Source organism: Anomaloglossus baeobatrachus, chromosome 2 (genome assembly GCF_048569485.1).
Source record: "Anomaloglossus baeobatrachus isolate aAnoBae1 chromosome 2, aAnoBae1.hap1, whole genome shotgun sequence".
Taxonomy (NCBI): Eukaryota; Metazoa; Chordata; class Amphibia; order Anura; family Aromobatidae; genus Anomaloglossus; species Anomaloglossus baeobatrachus.
In genome coordinates, this window is record NC_134354.1 from 43051938 (window position 1) to 43076417 (window position 24480).

Below are 24480 nucleotides of genomic sequence, written 5' to 3' on the forward strand. Positions count from 1 at the left end.
GTGTAATACTTTGTGCGGCTTCCGGAGGCATAGCCTATACACCCAATTGTCTGGGTCTCCCAATTGGAGCTAGAAGAAAAGGAATTTACGGTAAGTAAACAAAATTCCCTTCTTCTGGTATTGTATCCTGACGTTAGAGATCTTTACTAACAGTTTGCTCGATTACGGCTCTGTCACATTGAAGTGAATGGATCTGAGCTGCAGTTCCAAGTAGAACCACAATAATTTGTGTGGCGCTGTTGCAGCACCTCATTATTCACTATAATCTTACGGATATTTTAATCTTGCATATTTCACCAGAGACTAAATCTGCTCCCAAGTTTTCTGTCACAGTCAGTGACGCATTGGTCATCATTGCTATCAAAGACCATCAGCATAATGAAGAATATAACATAACTCTCAGAAGAAACGATTCAGCGGAGGAGGTCAGTGGCTCACAGCATCTTGTACTGTATATGGTGTGTTATACCAAAATATAATATGAATGGTAGATCTAACAAATCTTAAAAGGACGATGTCAGAAATGACATACACACACACACACACACACACACACACACACACACACACACACACACACACACACACACACATACATCCACACACACACACACACACACACATCTACACTCACACACACACACGCCCGCGCGCTCACTCACACACGCTCACTCACACACGCTCACTCACTGACACACACACACATCTACACACACACATCCACACACACACACACACATCTACACACACACACACACACACACACACACACATCTACACTCACACACAGACACACATACATAAGTATTTGATCCCTTGCTGATTTTGTAAGTTTGCCCACTGACAAAGACATGAGCAGTCTATAATTTTAAGGGTAGGTTAATTTAAATAGTGAGAGAACATGCAAAATAATAGAAAATCACATTGTATAAATTTATTTGCATTTTGCAGAGAAATAAGTATTTGATCTCTCTGGCAAACAAGACTTAATACTTGGTGGCCGCTCCCTTGTTGGCACCCCAGCAGTTAAACATTTTTGTAGTTGATGATGAGGTTTGATGTCAGGAGGAATTTTGCTCCACTCCTCTTTGCAGATAATCTCTAAATCATTAAGATTTTGAGGCTGTCGCTTGGCAACTCGGAGCTTCAGCTCCTCCATAAGTTTTCTAGGGGATTAAGGTCTGGAGACTGGCTAGGCCACTCCCTGACCTTAATGTGCTTTTTTTTTAGCCACTCCGTTGTTGTCTTGGCTGTATTTTTTGGGTCATTGTCGTGCTGGAAAACTCAGCCATGACCCATATTTAATGTCCTGGCGGAGGGAAGGAGGTTATCACTCAGGATTTTACGGTACATGGCTCCATCCACTGTCCCATTGATGCGATGAAGTAGTCCTGTGCCCATTGCAGAGAAACACCCCCAAAATATAATGTTTCCACCTCCATGCTTGACAGTGGGGATGGTGTTCTTTGGGTCGTAGGCAACATTTCTCTTCCTCCAAACACGGCGAGTTGTGTTATGGCCAAAGAGCTCAAATTTTGTCTCATCTGACCACAGCAAGTTCTCCCAATCACTCTCACAATTATCCAGGTGTTCATTGGCAAACATCAGACGGGCCAGCCGCACATGGGCCTTCTTCAGACGGGCCGGCTGCACATGGGCCTTCTTCACACGGGCCGGCTGCACATGGGCCTTCTTCACACGGGCCGGCTGCACATGGGCCTTCTTAAGACGGACCGGCTGCACATGGGCCTTCTTCAGACGGGCCGGCTGCACATCGGCCTCCTTCAGACGGGCCGGCTGCACATCGGCCTCCTTCAGACGGGCCGGCTGCACATCGGCCTCCTTCAGACGGGCCGGCTGCACATCGGCCTCCTTCAGACGGGCCGGCTGCACATCGGCCTTCTTCACACGGGGGCCGGCTGCACATGGGCCTTCTTCACACGGGGGCCGGCTGCACATGGGCCTTCTTCACACGGGGGCCGGCTGCACATGGGCCTTCTTCACACGGGGGCCGGCTGCACATGGGCCTTCTTCACACGGGGGCCGGCTGCACATGGGCCTTCTTCACACGGGGGCCGGCTGCACATGGGCCTTCTTCACACGGGGGCCGGCTGCACATGGGCCTTCTTCACACGGGGGCCGGCTGCACATGGGCCTTCTTCACACGGGGGCCGGCTGCACATGGGCCTTCTTCACACGGGGGCCGGCTGCACATGGGCCTTCTTGAGCAGTGGGACTTTGCGGGCACTGCAGGATTTTAATCCATTACGGCGTAATGTGTTACCATTGGTTTTCTTGGTGACGGTGGTCCCAGCTGCCTTGAGATCATTAACAAGTTCCCCCCGTGTAGTTTTAGGCTGATCTCGCACCAACCTCATGATCCTGGATACCCCACAAGGTGAGATTTTTCATGGAGCCCCAGATAGATGTCGACTGACACTCATTTTGTATTTCTTCCATTTTCTTACTATTGCACCAGCAGTTGTCTCCTTCTTACGCAGCGTCTTACTTATGGTTTTGTAGCCCATTCCTTGGGCAGGTCTATAATCTTGACCCTGACATCCTTAGAAAGCTCTTTGGTCTTTCCCATGTTGTAGAGGTTAGAGTCTGACTGATTAATGGAGTCTGTGGACAGGAGGCTTTTATACAGGGGACAATGTAAGAGCTGTCTGTAATGCAGGTAACAAGGGGATTAGGAGCGTCTAAGCGTCTGTAGGAGCCAGAACTCTTAAGCTGGGTTCACACTAAGCGACAACGACGTCGCTGTTACGTCACCATTTTCTGTGACGTAACAGCGACCTTGTAAGTCGCTGTTATGATCGCTGCTTAGCTGTCAGACACAGCGACGCAGCAGCGATCATAACGTCGCTGTGCTAAATGTGCAGAGAGCCGGGAGCCGCGTTTAGCGCTGGCTCCTTGCTCTCCTAGGTACAGTACACATCGGGTTAATTAACCCGATGTGTGCTGCAGCTACATGTCACAGTGCAGAGAGCAGGGAGCCGCGCGCACTGCTTAGCGCTGGCTCCTTGCTCTCCTAGCTACAGTACACATAGGGTTAATTACCCGATGTGTGCTGCAGCCACATGTGCACAGAGCAGGAGCCGGCACTGGCAGCAAGAGCGGAGGCTGGTAACGAAGGTAAATATCGGGTAACCAGGGAAAGGTCTTCCCTTGGTTACCTGATGTTTACCTTGGTTACAGCTTACCGCAGCTGCCAGACGCCGGCTCCTGCTCGCTTCATTTCGTCGCTCTCTCGCTGTCACACTGCGATGTGTGTGTCACAGCGGGAGAGTGACGACCAAAAAATGAAGCAGGACATTCAGCAACGAGCGGCGACCTCACAGCAGGGGCCAGGTCGCTGCTGGATGTCACACACAGCGACAGCGACGGGACGTCGCTGCAACGTCACAGAAAATGGTGACGTAGCAGCGACGTCGTTGTCGCGGTGTGTGACACCAGCTTTAGGCTATGTGTGCACGGGAGAATGTAGCTGCGGATTTTTCTGCATCAAAATCCGCAGCTTTCCCCCGGAATCCGCACCTTTTCAAAGCGGATGCGGATTTTGGTACGGATTTTTTTTTTTTTCTTCTTCCCAATTTTAAAGCCAAAATCCGGATCAAAATCCGCAACAATAATTGACATGTTGCAGATTTTTCCGGATCAAAATCCGCACCAAATCCGCTGCGGAAAAATCCGCAGCGTGGGCACAGCATTTCTAAAATGCCATAGAAATGGCTGGGAAGTGCCTGAGCTGCAGATTTTCGGGAAATCCGCGGCAAAATCCTCGCATTTTCCGCAGCGTGGAAACATAGCCTTATTAATGGTTGGTAGAGGATCAAATACTTATTTCTCTCTGCAAAATGCAAATAAATTTATATAAATTTATATAATTTATACAATGTGATTTTCTGGATTTTATTTTGGATATTCTATCACTGTTAAACTTAACCTACCCTTAAAATTATAGACGGTTCATGTCTTTGTCAGTGGGCAAACTTACAAGATCAGCAAGGGATCAAATATTTGTTTCCCCCATTGTATTTATTTTTTTAATCTAAATATTTTTTTAATTTAACAGACCTCAATCTGTATTAACAATAAAAATGTGAAATCTTGCAGTTGTCACACTGACCGCAGGGACTATTCTAGAATCTTAACTCCCTGGTTGTTTCAGGAAGCAACATATGTACATTAGTCACAGCGGTCAGACCCCAAACCTGTATTTAGTCTTAACGCATCTAATGATCATGTGCACAGGTCATTGCAAAATGAAGGTGAGCTGTGACATCACCTATTGTGAATGGTGGATCCTGTGTTATCTACTGTATATAGAGGTGTTATCAGTCATTGTACAGAAGGAGGAGGTGAGCTGTGACATCACCTATTGTGAATGGTGAATCTTGTGTTATCTACTGTATATAGAGGTGTTATCAGTCATTGTACAGAAGGAGGTGAGCTGTGACAACACCTATTGTGAATGATGGATCCTGTGTTCCCTACTGTATGTACTGTATGTAGAGGCGTTATCAGACATAGTACTGGAGGATGTAAGCTGTGACACCCCTTATTCTGAATGGTGGGTCGTGTTATCTACTGTATATAGAGGCGTTATCAGTCATTGTACTGGAGGAGGAGGTGAGATGTGACACCCCCTATTGGGAATTGTGGATCTTGTGTTACCTACTGTATGTAGAGGTGTTATCAGTCATGGTACTGGAGGAGGTGAGCTGTGACACCCCCTATTGTGATTGGTGGGTCGTGTTATCTACTGTATATAGAGGCGTTATCAGTCATTTTACTGGAGAAGGTGAGCTGTGACACCACTTATTTTGAATTGTGGATCCTGTGTTACCTACTGTATATAGAGGCGTTATCAGTCATTGTACTGGAGGAGGTGGAGGTGAGCTGTAACATCCCATTTTGTGAATGGTGGAACCTGTATTGTCTACTATGTATAGGTGTTACCATTTCAGTCATTGTACAGGAGGAGGTGGAGGTGAGCTGGGACATCACCTAATGTGAATGGGGCTACATTTTAATTTTTTTCTGGTGCCATGTCCTTCTCCCAGACAGTGACTGTGGCATTAGTCACCTATTTTGTTTGCTTATGCTGAAAAAAACTCCCTGCTGGCATCCTTTCCTCCTCTGTGCTCAGTGGTTTATCCCGATCCCCCTTCCTCAAACCACTTCTACTTAAGATCTCTCAGATTTTCCTTAGGAACCTGGCTGCCCCCCTCCCAAATAGGGGTCTTTGATCCAGGTCATAAGGTAACCTGGCCATCCTCTCATTTTATGCATTCTCCTTTTGAGCACTTGGCAGCACGGCTCGGCGTCAGTATTCACTTGCACAAGCAGGTTCTGCCCCCCCTCCCCCCCCTCCAATGCTGAAGCTGAGGAGCCTACCCCAAGTACCCGCAGACGATCGGGTACCATAGCGCATCCTTGGCCTCTAAGGATCACTCCCAGAAGAGAACCACGGATGGCACTGCTTCTCTCCTGCCTAGTCCAAACCCCAGTGGGACACCTCTGACTCAGATTTGGATCTTATTTGGGCACTCTCTTGGATAAGGACAAGTCCGCTGCCACCTCCTTCCATTTTGTCAGCACCATCAACAGCACTTTTCCCAAAAATGAAGACTTCAATGAGTTTCTATCTAAATAATGGAAACACCCAAAAAGGCAAATTGTTGACCCACTGGATAATAAGATTTAGTGATAAGAAGTAGTGAATATGCACCTTATCACACAACCACTGCTCCTTTTATATCACCACTGAGCGCAAGCAACAACATTATATCACCACTGAGCACGTGCAGCTACATGCACCAGTATAGCACATTGTTCTTGTAGACGGATGTCACAAGTCTGTTACAATATTGTTGTCATGATGTGTGGACCATTTAACTTTTTTATTTTTTTTGCTTTTTAATTTAGACATCTGTAATTATAAGACTGTACCCTCACATCATTCCTCTCAATGAGCTCCTTCCCGAGCAGACTTATTGCGTGAAGGTCAGTGTGTATTGTATTGAAACAATGGCATTGAGTCCATTCAGCCCAGAAGAATGTTTCACAACTCCAGCTCCAGGTAAGAAACTCCTACAGTAAGTCTAGCACCAGGTATAATCAAGACTTGACTTTTTTTGTTTTTGTATTTTTTTTTTTTCTTAAAGCTCTATGAAATCGAATGTTTATATATTGTATTATAATTTCTGAATTGTCTAACCAATCATCATATATTCATGGCTAGAGAAGGGTGCACGGGCTGTGCGATAGATTTGCTTTAATTCGTGATTGGAGATTCTTTTACTGTCCTTACACATGACGCATTATAGTCCTTCCCTCATCTCCTACCACAAATTAAAATTGTTTGTAATACCAGTCTAATGTACCAGTTCCTATTCATCGGGTTTTTTGTGGGCACTTTTAGTACTGGAGCTTCCTTTCTCTTGCTTCATGCTATGCATTGCAATTACAGTGGATTAAGGCTATGTGCCCACGTTGCGTTCTGTCCCTGCAGAAATTTCTGGAGCGATTTGAACAGCACACGTGCGCTTCAAATCGCTGCAGAAACAGTCCGTACTGAAAAGCCGATTTCTTGCGCTCTGGATGCAGCCTCTCCCATACACAGAGCGGGGGCTGCATCCAGAGCGCACGAAAGAAGTCACATGTCACTTCTTAGAACACAGCGATTTGGCAGCAGCCGAAGTGCCGCGTTCTAATACGCCACGTGGGCATGGATTAGGCACAATCTTCATAGATTGTGCTGGGGACGTAGGACGCCTGCAGTTACGCTGCGGTGCAGATCGCAGCGTAACTGCATGAAAATACGCTGCGTGGGCACAGAGCCGAAGTGCACCAAACTGAAAGCCAACTTCTATGTTAGGTCTGCATGGAATTTGACAGACAGGAGAGCAGGAACCGAGAAAAAGCCTTCCTGTAGAAAAACAAAGCCACACGCAACTTCCACTACAGAAACAAAGCCACACCCCAGCTTAATGCCCAAAAACAAAGCTACACCCCAACTTCTCGTTCAGAAACAAAATTACACCCCAACTTCCTGTCCAGAAACAGAGCCGTGCCCCAATTTCCTGTCCAGACACAGAGCTTCACCCCGACTTCCTATCCAGAAACAGAGCCGCGCCCCGACTTCCTGTCCAGAAGCAGAGCCACACCCCGACTTCCTGTCCAGAAGCACAGCCGCACCCCGACTTCCTGTCCAGAAGCACAGCCCCACCCCGACTTACTGTCCAGAAGCACAGCCGCACCCCGACTTACTGTCCAGAAGCACAGCCGCACCCCGACTTACTGTCCAGAAGCAAAGCCGTACCCCGACTTACTGTCCAGAAGCAAAGCCACACCCCGACTTAATGAACAGAAACAAAGCCACACCCTGACTTACTATCCAGAAACAAAGCCACACCCTGACTTACTATCCAGAAACAAAGCCATGCCCCAACTTCCTGTCCAGAAGCAGAGCCACACCCCGACTTCCTGTCCAGAAGCAGAGCCACACCCCGATTTCCTGTCCAGAAGCAGAGCCACACCCCGACTTCCTGTCCAGAAGCACAGCCGCACCCCGACTTACTGTCCAGAAGCACAGCCCCACCCCGACTTACTGTCCAGAAGCACAGCCGCACTCCGACTTACTGTCCAGAAGCACAGCCGCACCCCGACTTACTGTCCAGAAGCACAGCCGCACCCCGACTTACTGTCCAGAAGCAAAGCCGTACCCCGACTTACTGTCCAGAAGCAAAGCCGCACCCCGACTTACTGTCCAGAAGCAAAGCCGCACCCCGACTTACTGTCCAGAAACAAAGCCACACCCTGACTTACTGTCCAGAAACAAAGCCAGACCCTGACTTACTATCCAGAAACAAAGCCACACCCTGACTTACTGTCCAGAAACAAAGCCACACCCTGACTTACTATCCAGAAACAAAGCCAGACCCTGACTTACTATCCAGAAACAAAGCCACACCCTGACTTACTATCCAGAAACAAAGCCACACCCTGACTTACTGTCCAGAAACAAAGCCACACCCTGACTTACTGTCCAGAAACAAAGCCACACCCTGACTTACTATCCAGAAACAAAGCCAGACCCTGACTTACTATCCAGAAACAAAGCCACACCCTGACTTACTATCCAGAAACAAAGCCACACCCTGACTTACTGTCCAGAAACAAAGCCACACCCTGACTTACTATCCAGAAACAAAGCCAGACCCTGACTTACTATCCAGAAACAAAGCCATGCCCCAACTTCCTGTAATTAGTCTCCCTGCCTCTGCTTGCTGTTAGTGACAAATTGCACTTGACAATAGTCATCTAGTTACATAGAAGGGAGACACTTGGTGACTGGCTTTTTTTGTGAGATTATTCTGGAGTAAGACACTAGTTACAATGGCAGCATCCTCTTGCCAGGTTCCTTAATAAGGAGAGGGGTATTTTTAAACATTTTTCTCTTGTCTTGCAGGACTGCCGAGTAATCTGGCCATGAATGCACTAGACTTAACATACCTCTTGAAGTGGGACTGGGACTTTGACCAGTCTCCAAATGCCACATTTTTTGTGGAAAAATGGTAAGTGCTCTTGTCTGATAAAAGAGGAAAGTCGCTGTAGATCTGCCTTCTGTAACTAGCGCACCATGTTTTTGATTTCGATATTTTATAAACGGAAATCTTTTCAGATGGAAAAAGAAAAATAACTAAAATAATGTGGTTGCATAAATCTACACACCCTTACTCCAATATTTGTTGAAGTCCTCTTTGAATTTATGACAGCAGGCAGTCTTTTTGGGTAGGAGTCTATCATGTGGTACATTTAGAATTGGCCATCTTTGCCCACTCCTTGCAGCTGCTCCAAATCTGTCAGATTGTGGGGGCAGCTCCTGCGTACAGCGCCCTCTTCAGGTCACAAACAGCAGATTTTCCATTGGATTCAGATCTGGACTCTGGCTGGACCTTTCCAAAACTTAGTTCTTCCAGTGAAGCCAACCTTTTGTTGATTTGGTCATTGTTGTGCTGAAATGAGAAATTCCTCTTTAGCTTTTTGGCAAAAGTCTGAAGGATTTGATGCAAAACTTACTGATAATTAGAACTGTTTATAGGTCCCAAAAAGACTGACCCGCACATTCAACAGGTGGGAACAGGTGCACACAATATAACTACAAAATACAGACACCTGCACTCTAGAATGCTAACAATGAATAAGGGAACTCTGGTATTGCATTACTGCTATAGGAATATTTGAAAAAAATAGATATTTAGCTTATGTATTGGCCAATGCATGCAAGCCCAGTAACCAACAGCAAGGTGATCTCAATATACCGAGACTGCCCTATAACCAGGCTGTGTCCATCCTCCTTAAAGCTGGATCTTTTCTGCCCAGACATGGAGGCTTTTATCCCAGATAGAGGTATTTAAGTTAGGGTCCCAGTATATTGAGACCTTGCCATTGGTTACTGGGCTCACATGCATTTTCCAATATATAAGCTAAGTATCTATTTTTTCAAATACTCCTATAGCAGTAATGCAATACCAGAATTCCCTTATTCATCGTTTGCATTCTAGAGTGCAGCTATACGTATTTTTGTTTATAGTTCCCTCCACCTTGAATAAAGCCCTGGTTCAAGCTGCGGTTCAGAGCCCTAAAGCATAATGCTGCCTCCACCATGGCTCATTGTGGGTATGGTGTTCTTTTCATAATGCAGGGTCCTGGTTTTGCAGAAAATATTTTGTTTGAAATTATGGTAAAAAATGTAATCCTCGGTCTCCCCAGACCATGACACATTTTTCCACATATTTTTCGGAAAACATAATGTGCATTTCGCAAAAGTTAGTTAGACTTGTATGTTTTTCTCTATTAAAAAATTCTTCTGACTTGCCACCTAACACCACAGGTCAAACATATGAAGAATACGAGAGATTGTTGTCACATGCAGAACACAACCACTACTTGCCAGAAATTCCTGCAGCTCCTTTAGTGTAACTTAAACTCACTGTTGTGCCAAAATTTGGCCACTTCTTGTGAACCTTTCTCGTGACTAATAACTTTCATCAATTTGATGCCTTTGATATCTGTAAGATGTTTACAGGCCATGGCTTCTGCTATAAAATGCAACCAACAAAATATCCGGAAAATCCTACTTAACTTTTATATGGGCTTTATCAGAATCACTATAAATGGCGGCGGCTGTGCACTGACTACTATGTAACATGAGTGTAAACTGAATACAATCACATCCAAAGTTATAAGAGGGTGTTCACACTTATGCAACCTTATTATTTTAGCTTTGTAATTTTTATTTGTATTCCCGGATCATATGCCTTAAATGCTGATATCTGAGATTTACAGCGGCATTTAAAGGGTTAAGCAGCAGCAATTGGATCTAGCTCTTGTCGCTGCTGTTGGAGGCTGATGCCGGCTGTATAACACAGCTTTTTCCATATACTCGGCGTGTATATTGGTAAGGGGTTGAAACGGCGCCCACCCTGCTTATAAAGTTTATCTGGTCTTGCAGCACCTTCTCTACCATCTTCATTCGCATCGTTCTGTGATTCTTGGTGCAGAATCCTAATGAACAACTAACAACGATTCCTTTTTGGTCTCAGCCTTAGTTACAATGGATGCACTAAAATAAAGGGATGTGAAAATATAACGACTCCTCAGTGTGACTGCTCTGGATTGAATTTCATTGGGAAGTTTATCCTCCGTGTCTCTGTGTATGACGGCCAAAGAAAAGAAAAAAGCGCCAGCACCATACGCTTCTCTGCCAGGGAAGATAGTAAGTACAGTCATCAACATGATTATGTACTGTACAGTGTGTCCACCCATATCCTGTCCATCGCCATTAACTTGAGAACAACAGCAGCTATAGGCATAGAAGTGGTGTCTAGGTATAGTAAAGTAGCCATGCGCTACGCAGTGAAACCCCCTATAGCGCCACCTGGTGGAAAACAACGGAGTTAGCATTTTTATCTCAAAAACTGAACGAGATAGAGGAAAAGAGTGCATTACAAACATCAATTCAATACGAATCGACACCTTGCATACAGAAATGCTATGATTAGGACGTATAAAACTCACAAGGCTGCGGACATGAAGCGATACCTCATGGAGACCTTCCTACAAGTCATTGGGTATGGTGGCTGTGTGGAGTGGCCTCCACGCTCACCTGACCTGACCCCATTGGACTTCTTTCTGTGAGGTCACATCAAACAGCAGGTGCATGCGCCCCCTCCACCAACATTGCAGGACCTACGACGACGTATCACAGATGCTTGTGCAAACGTGTCACCTACCATATTGCGCAACGTGCAGCAAGATACAGTATGCTGTGCAGAGGCCAGATGTGCATTGCAGCTGACGAGGGCCACTTTGAGCATCAAAGTTAAATGAGCGCCATATGCATGACCAGCATTCAATGTTTTGGGGGGGTCATGGGTTTCATATCATAGCATTTCTGTATGCAAGGGGTCGATTCACATTGAATTGATGATGCCCTACAATTTTGTAATTCACTTTTTTTTCTCTATCTCGTTCCATTTTCGAAATGAAAATGCTAACTCCGTTGTTTTCCACCAGGTGGCGCTATAGGTGGTTTCATTGCGTAGCACATGGCTACTTTACTATACCTAGACACTACTTCTATGCCTATAGCTGCCGCCGTTCTCAAGTTAATGGCGGTAGACAGGATATGGGTGGATACACTGTATAGTCATGTACACCATTCATTTATTACATTTATGTACCTGGACAATTAAGAAATGACAAATAGGAAACAGCTAAAATTTTGCTTAAAACTTTCAAAAGTTAGAAAAAAACTTGCAATTTTCAAACTTTTTTAATTTTTGTGTCATGAAAAACTAGCACGCTGCACAAAGTAACTAACAAGGAACATTTACCGCATGTCTTATTTACGACAGCATAATTAAAACATTGTATTTTTTTGTTAGGAAGTTACAAAGGTTAATAGTTCAACATCAGTTTGTCATTTTTTTCCCAAAAAATTAGGGGCCACTTCACCTTTGAAGTGACTTTGAAAAGCCTATATGTCAGAATATACCCAAAAGTGACACCATTCTAAAAAAAACAACTGCACCCCTCAAAGTAATCAGTATAAAACTTTTAATACTAAGTATTGATAGGCGGACACACAGATACCTGGGGTCAGTGGGTCTAAAAGCCGCTTTACATGCAGCGATATCACTAACGTGCGTACCCACCCCCGTCGGTTGTGCGTCACGGGCAAATCGCTGCCCGTGACGCACAACATCGCTAACATCCGTCACAGCAACGTCACACGGCAGCCATCCAATACCAGAGGAGGGGCGGAGATGAGCGGCCGTAACATGCCGCCCACCTCCTTCCTTCCGCATTGCCGGTGGACGCAGGTAAGGAGATGTTCCTCGGTCCTGCGGTGTCACACACAGCGATGTGTGCTGCCACAGGAACGGCGAACAACATCGTACCTGCAGCAGCAACAATATTAAGGAAATGAACAATGTGTCAACGGGCAACGATTTTTCACGTTTTTGCGCTCGTTGATCATCGCTCATTGGTGTCACATGCTGCGATGTCAGTAACGGCGCCGGATGTGCATCACTAACGACGTGACCCCCAACGATATATCGTTAGCGATGTCGCAGCGTGTAAAGCACCCTTAACAGCCTTAAAAAAAAATAAATAAATAATTGTTTCCGGTCCATAATTGATCCCGGATATCTGGCCAGATTTCGGTCTCCATAAAAGTCTATTAAAAATGGTGGTAGAAGGTATAGGAGCAAGCACGCTATACTTAGTCTCCGGCACAGCTGTAACTGCTTCCTGGGCACTCATTCTACTTCCGGGGTTGCTCATTAGCTTCATGCATATGCACTGCTTTTCTCGCCCACCAGCATCTGTGATTGGTTGCAGTCAGACAGGCCCCCAACATGAGTGGCAGCACGTCTTACTGCTTCCAATCACATATAGTGGATTAAAAATTTTCAGTCTGGTTGAGCGCTAATGAAAGGGCTGCCAGTCTTGTAAGGTGATTTGCTTTATTATTAATAGTAATAAAAAAGCTCCTGTTTTACATAACGCGTTTCAGCAAAATCTCTGTTGCTTTCCTCTGGTATAACAGGAGTAGTTTGCATACATTAAATTTATAGGTAAAATAAAGACCCCACAGGTGAAACTAGTGGGTGTGCCGTAAATTTAAGTTATTGGGTCATTTAACCCCATGGGTACCAAAGTTTTATATTGAGTCAAAAGTATAATAAGAATTATAATAAAACACATATTAAACACATATTTAAAAAGATGATGGCTAAAAAAATGTTTTTATAACTGTTATATAAATAAAATTGAATGAATTTATACTTGTTATGTTAAATTAAGTTATATAAAGTGTATCGATAATGTAGACACATTTCATAAAATCTTTATGCTATGGAATATTCCCCTTATATTTGATTTTAATATTGTGATATTTTAATATTTTTAAAAAAAATATAAAAAAAATTTTTAAAAGGATTTTTTTGTATTTAGAAGTCATGATAACACTCAAATAATAAGAATAGGAAGCCCTTTTTGGATTGTTGTTACAGTTGGGGTTATTCCCCATATCCAATTTACTATCCATTTGTTATACCAGTCGTTATTATACCAGTATTAATATTGATTTCTTTATTATCTCTTGTTTTTTGGGGAAAGTATATATTAGAGGATGATTTCTCAAATATTAATTGTTCTTTTTGTATATATAAATATCAAATATTAATTGTTCTTTTCTTTGTCGCTCCATTGGGAGACCCAGACAATTGGGTGTATAGCTTCTGCCTCCGGAGGCCACACAAAGTATTACACTCAAAAGTGTAACCCCTCCCCTCTGCCTATACACCCTCCCGTGCCTCACGGGCTCCTCAGTTTTATGCTTTGTGTGGAAGGAGGCACACATCCACTCACACATCTCCATTTTAGTCAGCAGCAGCTGCTGATTGTATCGGTTGGAAGAAAAGAGGGCCCCCACGGGGCCCCCGGCATGCTCCCTTCTCACCCCACTAAGTCGGCGGTGCTGTTAAGGTTGAGGTACCCATTGCGGGTACGACGGCCGGAGCCTCATGCCGTGTTTCCTTCTCCATTCCTGAGGGCTCTGGTAGAAGTGGGATCCGAAGCGGTCATCCAGGTTCTGGGACCGTGCTCCCTCCGCAGCCCCTGAGGGAATCTGCTGGACAGGAGCTTATCTATCCTCAGGGACAGGGCCCTGCATCCACGAGGTACTCTGTGTCCCCATGGGGACTGTGTATGGAGCGCCTGGTTTCCGGACGCCGCAACTGACTGCTGAATTGTGAAGACCGGGGACTACCGCGCCGACCGTGCCTGCTTGTCGGCCGCGGTATTAAATTTAGTCCCCGGCTTCATCGCGGCCTAGTGGCAAAACTCCCGCCCCCGGGCCTGTCTATCAGAGATAGGGGCGGGACAGCCGACCTGACGTCGGATGTGAGGGCCGGGGCATCCTGTATGCTCCCTCCCCCCTCACTGATCACTGTGGGGACCCCAGATTCCCGCACTTTTCCTAACGCCACCCATGGCTTCACTCCTCCCCTGAGAGCTCCGGCAGCCATCTTTAGGACATTCTGCCGGTGGAGAATCACAGAGAACAGCTCTGCAGCTCTGGGAGACCAAGGCAGGGAATCTGGAGCACACACACCCCGCTTTTTAGCGGTCGGTAAGCCGCACCGGTCACTCGGTGTTGGTCCCCTTGGGTGCCGGTATAGATACGTATATATATACTTTTCTGTTCGGCCGGGCTGTATACCCTTTTTTCTATATACCCTCAGTGATCACGCTCCTAGGACACAACAGCATGTCGGCCACAAGGAGCAAGGGCACTAAAGCACAGGTTTTTTTTGCGACATGTACCTCTTGTAGGGCCATGTTACCTGCGGGTTCCACCTACCCTCACTGTGAGCAATGCTCGACCCCTGTTACGCTTGCTCAGCCGGAGCCTCGGTCACTAGTGGGCCCCTCGGCTCAGGCAGACCCCCCTGCTTCCACTGTCCAGGTGGCAGCGACAGAGTTTGCAGTTTTTGCTGACAAGCTCTCAGAGTCACTCTCACAATCCATGGCTCAGTCTATGGACGAATGGTCTGCCAAGTTGCTGGAAGCCCTGCAGTCCAGACCGGTCCTTACACAGGCCCCGGACCCTGTTAGATCGGCACCTCCAGGTCCCTCTCGGTGGGCCCTAGGTCTCACGTGGAGGACTCCTCCACGGACCACAGTCCCAGACCAGCTAAGCGGGCTCGCTTGGAATCTTCCCCGACTTCCTCACGCTGCTCGGGTTCCCAGCTTGAGGACTCTCTGGAGGACGAGGCGGAGGTCGCAGCTCAGGGCTCGGACCCTGATGTTGCTCTCAATCTTGATACACCTGAAGGGGACGCCTTAGTAAATGATCTTATCTCGTCCATCAATCAGGTGTTGGATCTATCTCCCCCGCCTCCACCTATAGAGGAGTCGGCCTCTCAGCAGGAGAAACACCAGTTTCGGTTTCCCAAACGTACACGGAGTGCATTTTTTGATCACTCTAACTTCAGGGATGCCATACAGAAGCCCAGAGCGGTTCCGGACAAGCGCTTTACTAAGCGCCTTACTGACACACGTTACCCCTTCCCCGCTGACGTAGTTAAGGGTTGGGCTCAATGTCCTAAGGTAGATCCCCCAGTCTCCAGATTGGCGGCTAGATCTGTGGTTTCGGTTGCAGATGGCTCATCACTAAAAGATGCCACTGACAGGCAGATAGAACTCCTGGTGAAATCCATCTATGAGGCCACGGGAGCGTCTTTTGCCCCGGCTTTTGCAGCCGTGTGGGCACTCCAAGCTATCTCAGCTTGTCTGGCTGAGATTAATGCGGTCACACGTACGTCTGCCCCGCAGGTTGCATCTTTAACCTCTCAGGCGTCGGCGTTTTCTTCCTACGCCATGAACGCAGTCCTAGACTCTGCTAGCCGTACAGCGGTGGCATCCGCTAATTCTGTTGCAGTCCGCAGGGCCATGTGGCTGCGCGAATGGAAGGCAGACTCGGCTTCCAAGAGGTTCTTAACCGGTTTGCCGTTTTCTGGCGAGAGATTGTTTGGCGAACGATTGGATGAGATTATTAAGGAATCCAAGGGAAAGGACTCCTCCTTACCCCAGTCCAAACCTGAGAGACCTCAGCAACGAAAAATACAATCGAGGTTTCGGTCCTTTCGTCCCTCCGCCAAGCCACAGTCCTCTTCGTCCAATAGACAGAACAAAGGCCAGAGGAACTCCTATGCGTGGCGGTCTAAGTCACGCCCCCAAAAGACCGCCGTAGGCACTGCTTCCAAGGCGGCCTCCTCATGACTCACGGCATCCCCGAACCGCATCCTCGGTCGGTGGCAGGCTCTCCCGCTTTCGCGACGCCTGGTGGCCACATGTTCTAGACCGATGGGTGAGAGACATCCTGTCTCACGGTTACAGGATAGAGTTCAGCTCTCGTCCTCCGACTCGTTTCTTCAGAACCTCCCCGTCCCCCGCGCGAGCAGACTCACTTTTTCAAGCAGTGGACGCTCTGAAAAATGAAGGAGTCATGACCCCCGTTCCCACTCAGGAACAGGGTCGCGGTTTTTACTCCAACTTATTCGTGGTGCCAAAGAAAGACGGATCATTCCGTCCCGTTCTGGACCTCAAATTGCTCAACAAACACGTGAGCACCAGACGATTCCGGATGGAATCTCTCCGCTCGGTCATCGCCTCGATGTCACAAGGAGACTTCCTCGCATCGATCGACATCAAGGATGCCTATCTCCATGTGCCGATCGCACCAGAACATCAACGCTTTTTGCGTTTCGCCATCGGGGACGAACACCTTCAGTTCGTGGCATTGCCCTTCGGCCTGGCGACAGCCCCACGGGTTTTCACCAAAGTCATGGCATCCGTTGTGGCGGTCCTGCATTCTCAGGGGCACTTGGTGATTCCCTACTTAGACGATCTCCTAGTCAGGGCACCTTCTCGGGCGGCGTGTCAACACAGCCTTACCGTCGCTCTGGAGACCCTCCAGCAGTTCGGGTGGCTCATCAACTTCCCAAAATCCAAGTTGACACCGACCCAATCTCTGACCTATCTAGGGATGGAGTTTCATACACAGTCAGCGGTAGTCAAGCTACCACTAGACAAACAGCTGTCACTGCAGGCAGGGGTGCAATCTCTGATTCAGACTCAGTCACACCCCTTGAGACGCCTCATGCACTTCCTGGGGAAGATGGTGGCAGCGATGGAAGCAGTGCCCTTCGCGCAATTCCATCTGCGCACGCTCCAGTGGGACATTCTCCACAAATGGGACAGGAGGTCGAACTCTCTCGACAGGAACGTCTCTCTTTCCCTTGCAACAAAGACGTCTCTTCAGTGGTGGCTTCTTCCCACTTCTCTATCACAGGAAAAATCCTTCCTGCCCCCAACCTGGGCTGTGGTCAACACGGAAGCGAGCCTGTCAGGGTGGGGAGCGGTGTTCCTCCATCACAGGGCTCAGGGAACCTGGACTCCGATAGAGTCTTCCCTTCAGATCAATGTCCTGGAGATAAGGGCAGTGTATCTGGCCCTATTGGCTTTCCAGCAGTTGCTGGAGGGCAGGCAGATCCGTATCCAGTCGGACAACGCTACTGCCGTCGCATACATCAACCACCAAGGCGGCACGCGGAGTCGTCAAGCCTTCCAAGAAGTCCGGCGAATTCTGCAGTGGGTGGAAGCCACAGCATCCACCATCTCCGCAGTTCACATACCGGGCGTAGAAAACTGGGAAGCAGATTTTCTCAGTCGTCAGGGCATGGATGCGGGGGAATGGTCCCTGCACCCAGAAGTGTTTCGAGAGATCTGTCGCCGCTGGGGAACGCCGGACGTCGATCTCATGGCGTCACGGCACAACAACAAGGTCCCGGCCTTCATGGCACGATCTCAAGATCACAGAGCTCTGGCGGCGGACGCATTAGTTCAGGATTGGTCGCAGTTTCGACTGCCTTATGTATTTCCTCCTCTGGCAATGCTGCCCAGAGTACTACGCAAGATCAGGTCCGACTGCCGTCGCGCCATTCTCGTCGCTCCAGACTGGCCGAGGCGGTCATGGTACCCGGATCTGTGGCATCTCACGGTGGGTCAGCCGTGGGCGCTGCCAGACCGCCCAGACTTGCTGTCGCAAGGGCCGTTTTTCCATCTGAATTCTGCGGCCCTCAACCTGACTGTGTGGCCATTGAGTCCTGGCTCCTAGTGTCTTCAGGGTTGTCTCAGGATGTCATTGCCACTATGAGACAGGCCAGGAAACCGACGTCCGCCAAGATCTATCACAGGACTTGGCGGATTTTCTTGTCCTGGTGTTCTGAGAAAGGTTTTACTCCCTGGCCTTTTGCCTTACCCACTTTTCTTTCCTTCCTTCAATCCGGAATGGATAAGGGGTTGTCACTTAGTTCTCTCAAAGGGCAAGTATCGGCACTCTCAATATTCTTTCAAAAGCGCCTGGCCAAGCTTCCGCAGGTCCGCACGTTCCTGCAGGGAGTTTGCCATATAGTCCCACCTTACAAGCGCCCGCTTGAACCCTGGGACCTTAACAGGGTGCTAACGGCTCTTCAGAAACCGCCTTTTGAGCCGCTGCGGGATGTCTCCTTATCACGTCTTTCGCAGAAAGTGGCATTTCTAGTAGCAGTTACTTCACTCCGTAGAGTGTCGGAGCTTGCAGCACTGTCATGCAAAGCCCCCTTCCTGGTTTTTCACCAGGATAAGGTGGTTCTCCGTCCTGTTCCGGAATTTCTCCCTAAGATGGTGTCGCCTTTTCATCTCAATCAGGATATCGCCTTACCTTCATTTTGCCCTAATCCAATTCACCGCTTTGAAAAGGATTTGCACTCATTAGATCTAGTGAGAGCACTTCGTTTCTACGTGTCTCGCACAGCGCCCCTGCGCCGTTCAGATGCGCTTTTTGTCCTTGTGGCTGGTCAGCGTAAGGGTTCGCAAGCTTCCAGGTCAACCTTGGCTCGGTGGATCAAGGAACCGATTCTTGAAGCTTACCGTTGTCCGGGGCTTCCGATTCCTTCGGGGCTGAAAGCCCATTCTACCAGAGCCGTAGGGGCGTCCTGGGCATTGCGGCACCAGGCAACGGCTCTACAAGTGTGTCAGGCAGCTACGTGGTCTAGTATGCACACTTTCACAAAGCACTATCAAGTGCATGCCTATGCTTCGGCAGATGCCAGTCTAGGTAGGCAGGTCCTTCAGGCGGCGGTGGCCCACCTGTAAGAGGGAGTCGTGTCGGCTCTTGTTGTCGAGGTATTCTTTTACCCACCCAGGGACTGCTTTTGGACGTCCCAATTGTCTGGGTCTCCCAATGGAGCGACAAAGAAGAAGGGAATTTTGTTTACTTACCGTAAATTCCTTTTCTTCTAGCTCCTATTGGGAGACCCAGCACCCGCCCCTGTTCCCTTCGGGCTAGTTGTTCTTTTGTGTACACATGTTGTTCATGTTCAATTGTTTCATGGTTTTCAGTTCTCCGAACATCCTTCGGATTGAATTTACCTTAACCCTTTAGTGACGGAGCTAATTTTCACCTTAATGACCAGACCAAATTTTGCAATTCTGACCAGTGTCACTTCATGAGGTTATAACTCTGGAACGCTTCAACGGATCCCGGTGATTCTGAGATTGTTTTTTCGTCACATATTGGACTTCATGTTAGTACCAAATTTAGGACAATATTTTTTGTGTTTATTTATGAAAAAAATTGAATATTGGCAAAAATTTTGAAAATTTAGCAATTTTCAACTTTTGAATTTTTATACCGTTAAACCAGAGATTTCTGTGACACAAAATAGTTAATAAATAACATTTCCCACATGTCTACTTTACATCAGCACAATTTTGGAAACAAAATTTTTTTTTGTTAGGAAGTTAGAGGGGTTCAAAGTTTATCAGCAATTTCTCATTTTTACATCAAAATTTACAAAACCAGTTTTTTAGGGACCACATCACATTTGAAGTGACTTCAATAGGCCTAGATGACAGAAAATACCCAAAAGTGACACCATTCTAAAAACTGCACCCCCCAAAGTACTCAAAACCACATTCAAGAAGTTTATTAACCCTTCAGGTGCTTCACATGAACAAAAGCAATGTGGAATGAAAAAAAGCAAAAATTAAATTTTACCTAAAAATGTTGCTCTAACCCAAATTTATTCACTTTTAGAAGAAATAACACAACAAAATGGACCTCAAAACTTGTTCCCCACTTTCTTATGAGCGCGCCGATACCCCACATGTGGTCAGAAACCTCTGTTTGGACAAATGGGAGGGCTCGGAACAGAAGGAGCAATATTTGAATTTTGGAAAGCAAATTTGGCTGAAATAGATTGCGGGCACCATGTTGCATTTACAGGTCCGCTAAGGTACCTAAACAGAAGAAATCCCTCACAAGTGACACCATTTTGGAAACTAGACCCCTCAAGGCTTCTATCTAGGGGTATAGTGAGCATTTTAGATCCACAGGTACTTCACAGATTTTGTTAACGTTACGTTGTCATATTGAAAATTTTAATAATTTTCTCAAAAATGTTGCTTTAGCATCAATTTTCTCACTTTTTCAAGAGGTAATTCCAAAAATTTGACCTCAAGGTTTGTTAACCACTTTTTTATGAGCGCGGTGATACCTCACATGTGGTCTGAAACCTTTGTTTGGACAAATGGGAGGGCTTGGAACGAAAGGAGCAATATTTGAATTTTAGAAAGGAAATTTGGCTGAAAAAGATTGCGGGCACCATGTCGCATTTGGAGGTCCCCTAAGGTACCTAAACAGCAGAAACCCCGCACAAGTGGCCCCATTTTGGAAACTAGGCCCCTCAAGGAATTTATCTAGATGTTTGGTGAGTACCCTGAACCCTCAGGTGCTTCACAGAATTTTATAACGTTGAGCCATGAAAAAAAAAAAAAAAAATTTTACCACAAAATTGTTATTTCAACCAGGTAGCTTTTTTTTTTACAAGAGTAAAAGGAAAAAATTCAGCATAAAATTTATTGTGCAATTTCTCCTGAGTTTGGCGATACCTTATATGTGGTGGAAATCAACTGTTTGGGCGCATGGCAGGGCTCGGAAGGGAAGGAGTGCCATTTGACTGCAAAATTGGCTGGAATCAATAGCGGACGCCAGGTTGCATTTGGAGAGCCCCTGAGGTGCCTAAACAGTGGCGGTCCCCCAAAAGTGACTCCATTCTGGAAACAAGACACCTCAAGGCTTTTATCAAGGTGTATAGTGAGCAGTTTGAATCCACGAGTACTTCACAGAATTTGATAAGCTTAGGTTGCCATATTGAAAATTTTCATTTTTTTCACAAAACTGTTGCTTTAGCATCAAATTTCTCACTTTTTCAAGAGACAACAACAAACCGTGGACCCCACAGGTTGTTATCCAATTTCTTGTGAGCGCAGGGATACCCCACATGTGGCCAAAAACCTCTGTTTGGATAAATGGGAGGGCTTGGAATGGAAGGAGCACCATTTGAATTCTGGAAAAGTTGAAATAAATTGCGCGCACCATGTCACATTAGCAGGGCCCCTTGGGTACCTATACATCAGAAAACCCCCACAAGTGACCCCATTTTGGAAACTGGATTTTATTCAGGAGTATAGTAAGCATTTTGAATCCACAGGTACTTCACAAAAATGTTGCTGTAGCAACAAATGTCTCACTGTTAGGCTCTGTAGCCATGATCCAGCGACACGGCATCTAGTACACAGTGTCAGCCTCCTGCAGAGATGTGAGTGTTGTCCACGGGAGAACGCAGCTGCCCAAGCCCACGATTTGGGTTCAGGCCGCTGTGGAGCTCTATGCTACCTGCAGAGAACACTCATCTCCGCAGCATAAATTGACATGCTGAGGCTCAGGAAGCTGCGCCACAGGTCGGTTTATGCTGCGGAGAAAAGAAGCACATTGGGCATGGGATTTCTAAAAATCCTTCCACTGTGCTTCTACTGCACAACGCAGCGCTATGGACGCAGGGAAAACACTCTGCGCCCAAAACGCTGCAAACCCTGATTGTGGGCACACAGCGTAAAATGCTACAATGGATGAATGGATAGATGTCAAACAAATATAACGTCCCATTCCCCTGCATATTCTAAGCTGGCGCCCTTTAGTGCCTTTCATGTGGCACTAAAGGGTGCCTAGCCTTGTATTTAGCCCCCCAAAAAATTAATAATTAAAATAAACGACGTGGGGTCCCCCCTATTTTTGATGGCCAGCTAGGGTAAAGCAGACAGCTGTAGCCTGCAAACCACAGCTGACAGCTTCACCTTGGCTGGTGATCAATTTGGAGGGCTCCCCAGGCGTTTTTTAAAAAAAAAAAAAACGTGGGGTCCCCCCCAAATTAGATCACCAGCCAAGGTGAAGCTGACAGCTGGGGTCTGGTATTCTCAGGGTGGGAAGAGCCATGGTTATTGGACTCTTCCCAGCCTAAAAATAGCAGGCCGCAGCCGCCCCAGAAGTGGCGCATCCATTAGATGCGCCAATCCTGGCGCTTCGCCCCAGCTCATCCCGCGCCCTGGTGCGGTGGCAGACGGGGTAATATATGGGGTTGATACCAGCTGTAATGTCACCTGGCATCAAGCCCTGGGGTTAGTGATGTCACGGCATCTGAACAGATACCCGACATCACTAACCCAGTCAGTAATAGAAAAAAAAAAGACAAAAAAAAAATTTATTTGAAAAAACACTCCCCGAAACATTCCTCTTTTACCAATTTATTGAAAATAAAGAAATTCCGGTCGCTGTAATCCATTTTGGAGGTCCCGCGCCGACTCTGGATCTTCTAGAATATGGGGGGCACGTTCAGGGAACGTATCCCCCATTTTCTGGAAGAGCAAGCTCTCCATGAGCAGTGTGGGTGCAGTAATCTGAGAATACTGCACTCACACTGCCCCGGTCCAACCTAGGGCAGAGTGACCTGCAGTAACCTCATTCCAGAATATGAGGGGTACGCTCACAGAACGTACCCCCCATTTTCTGGAACAGCAGCCTCTCCATGTGAGGAGTGTGGCTGCAGATCACTGCACTCACCCTCCCCCGGTCCACAGTGGAGCCTGTGCATCAGCGACGTCAGCAGGATCCCTGCTTGCAGGGATCCAGCTGACAGCCGCTGTCTGCGCATGCGCCGCCAGCATTGAAGAAGGAGGCGGCGATCGCGGGCCCGGAGCGGCAGACAGGTAACGTATAACCGGGGGCTTGGGGGGGGGGGGGTGACCTAGTGGGACCTGGGGACACCTTTCTGCCGCATGTGACGTGTCACATGCGGCAGAAAGAGCAGAATGAAGGCGGCCGCGCGCTGTGCGCCGCCATCTTCCACGCTCCGGAGGGGGGAGGGGGGTGGTGGCTCTGGAGAACCGGAGGGGGCTCCGGTGACCAGAGGGCTCCGGTGGACCGGAGGAGGGGTCAGGGGGAGGACATTTCCCTGCGATCTGAAATGTTTGATCATTTCAGATCGGAGGGAAATGACTGCAGAGCCGGCGCCGGCTGCAGTTTTCTGTGCGCTTCGGCGCCATTTTGGATGTCCGGTGGGGGTAGGGGTGGGGGTGGGGGGACTCTCCGGTACCGGGGGCTTTGGGGGCACTAGGGGGTTAGATTTCTTTCTCATCTGACATGTTTGATCATGTCAGATGAAAAAGAAATCAGTTTTACCGGCCATTTCTTTTTTTTTCATGTGTTCGTCGGTATACGGTGTATACCGCCGATCACATGATCGGGGTCCAAAAAAAACACCCCGATTCATAATCTGGGGGGTCTCAGCTACCCCCGGTAGCTGAAACCCCCGAGATTTTCGGTCGCTGGGGGGCGCTACAGGGTTTTTTCGGGCCGCCGCTTTAAAGCGGCGGAACAGAATAAGTACCCTGTTTTGCCGCCGCTTTAAGTCGTACGGCCGTCGTTATGAGGTTAAACCAATTTATAAGTTTCCTCCTTCCTGCTTTTGCACCAAAACTGAGGAGCCCGTGAGGCACGGGAGGGTGTATAGGCAGAGGGGAGGGGTTACACTTTTGAGTGTAATACTTTGTGTGGCCTCCGGAGGCAGAAGCTATACACCCAATTGTCTGGGTCTCCCAATAGGAGCTAGAAGAAAAGGAATTTACGGTAAGTAAACAAAATTCCCTTCTTTGTATATATAAATATCAACTATTAATTGTTCTTTTTGTATATATTACCTCTTCCTTTTTCAGTGCTTCCAATCACAGACACTATGTGAGTCTATATTGTACGGTAAAAATAAACTTAAAAATTGGCGTAGGATCCCCCCATATTATGATACCCAGTACAGATAAAGCACATGACTACAGGCAGCAGCCGCCAGCCACGCACTTATCTTGGCTGTGTATCAAAATAAGAGGAACCGCATGCAGCTTTTTTTAAATTCATTTTGATTAATCATTTAATCAAAATCGTGCTCACCCCTCCCCAAT

General features: G+C 47.3%; 1 protein-coding gene across 2 annotated transcripts in view; it reads left to right on the forward strand.

Moving 5' to 3' along the window:
* Positions 1-24480, forward strand: part of IFNAR1 (interferon alpha and beta receptor subunit 1) — a 74658-nt gene that overhangs the window by 30226 nt on the left and 19952 nt on the right. For both annotated transcript variants that reach the window (XM_075332977.1, XM_075332979.1), the window contains exons 4-7: positions 301-425; positions 5935-6088; positions 8480-8585; positions 10617-10789. In XM_075332977.1, coding sequence (XP_075189092.1) covers positions 301-425; positions 5935-6088; positions 8480-8585; positions 10617-10789 — 558 coding nt within the window. The remainder of the gene's footprint in view (positions 1-300; positions 426-5934; positions 6089-8479; positions 8586-10616; positions 10790-24480) is intronic.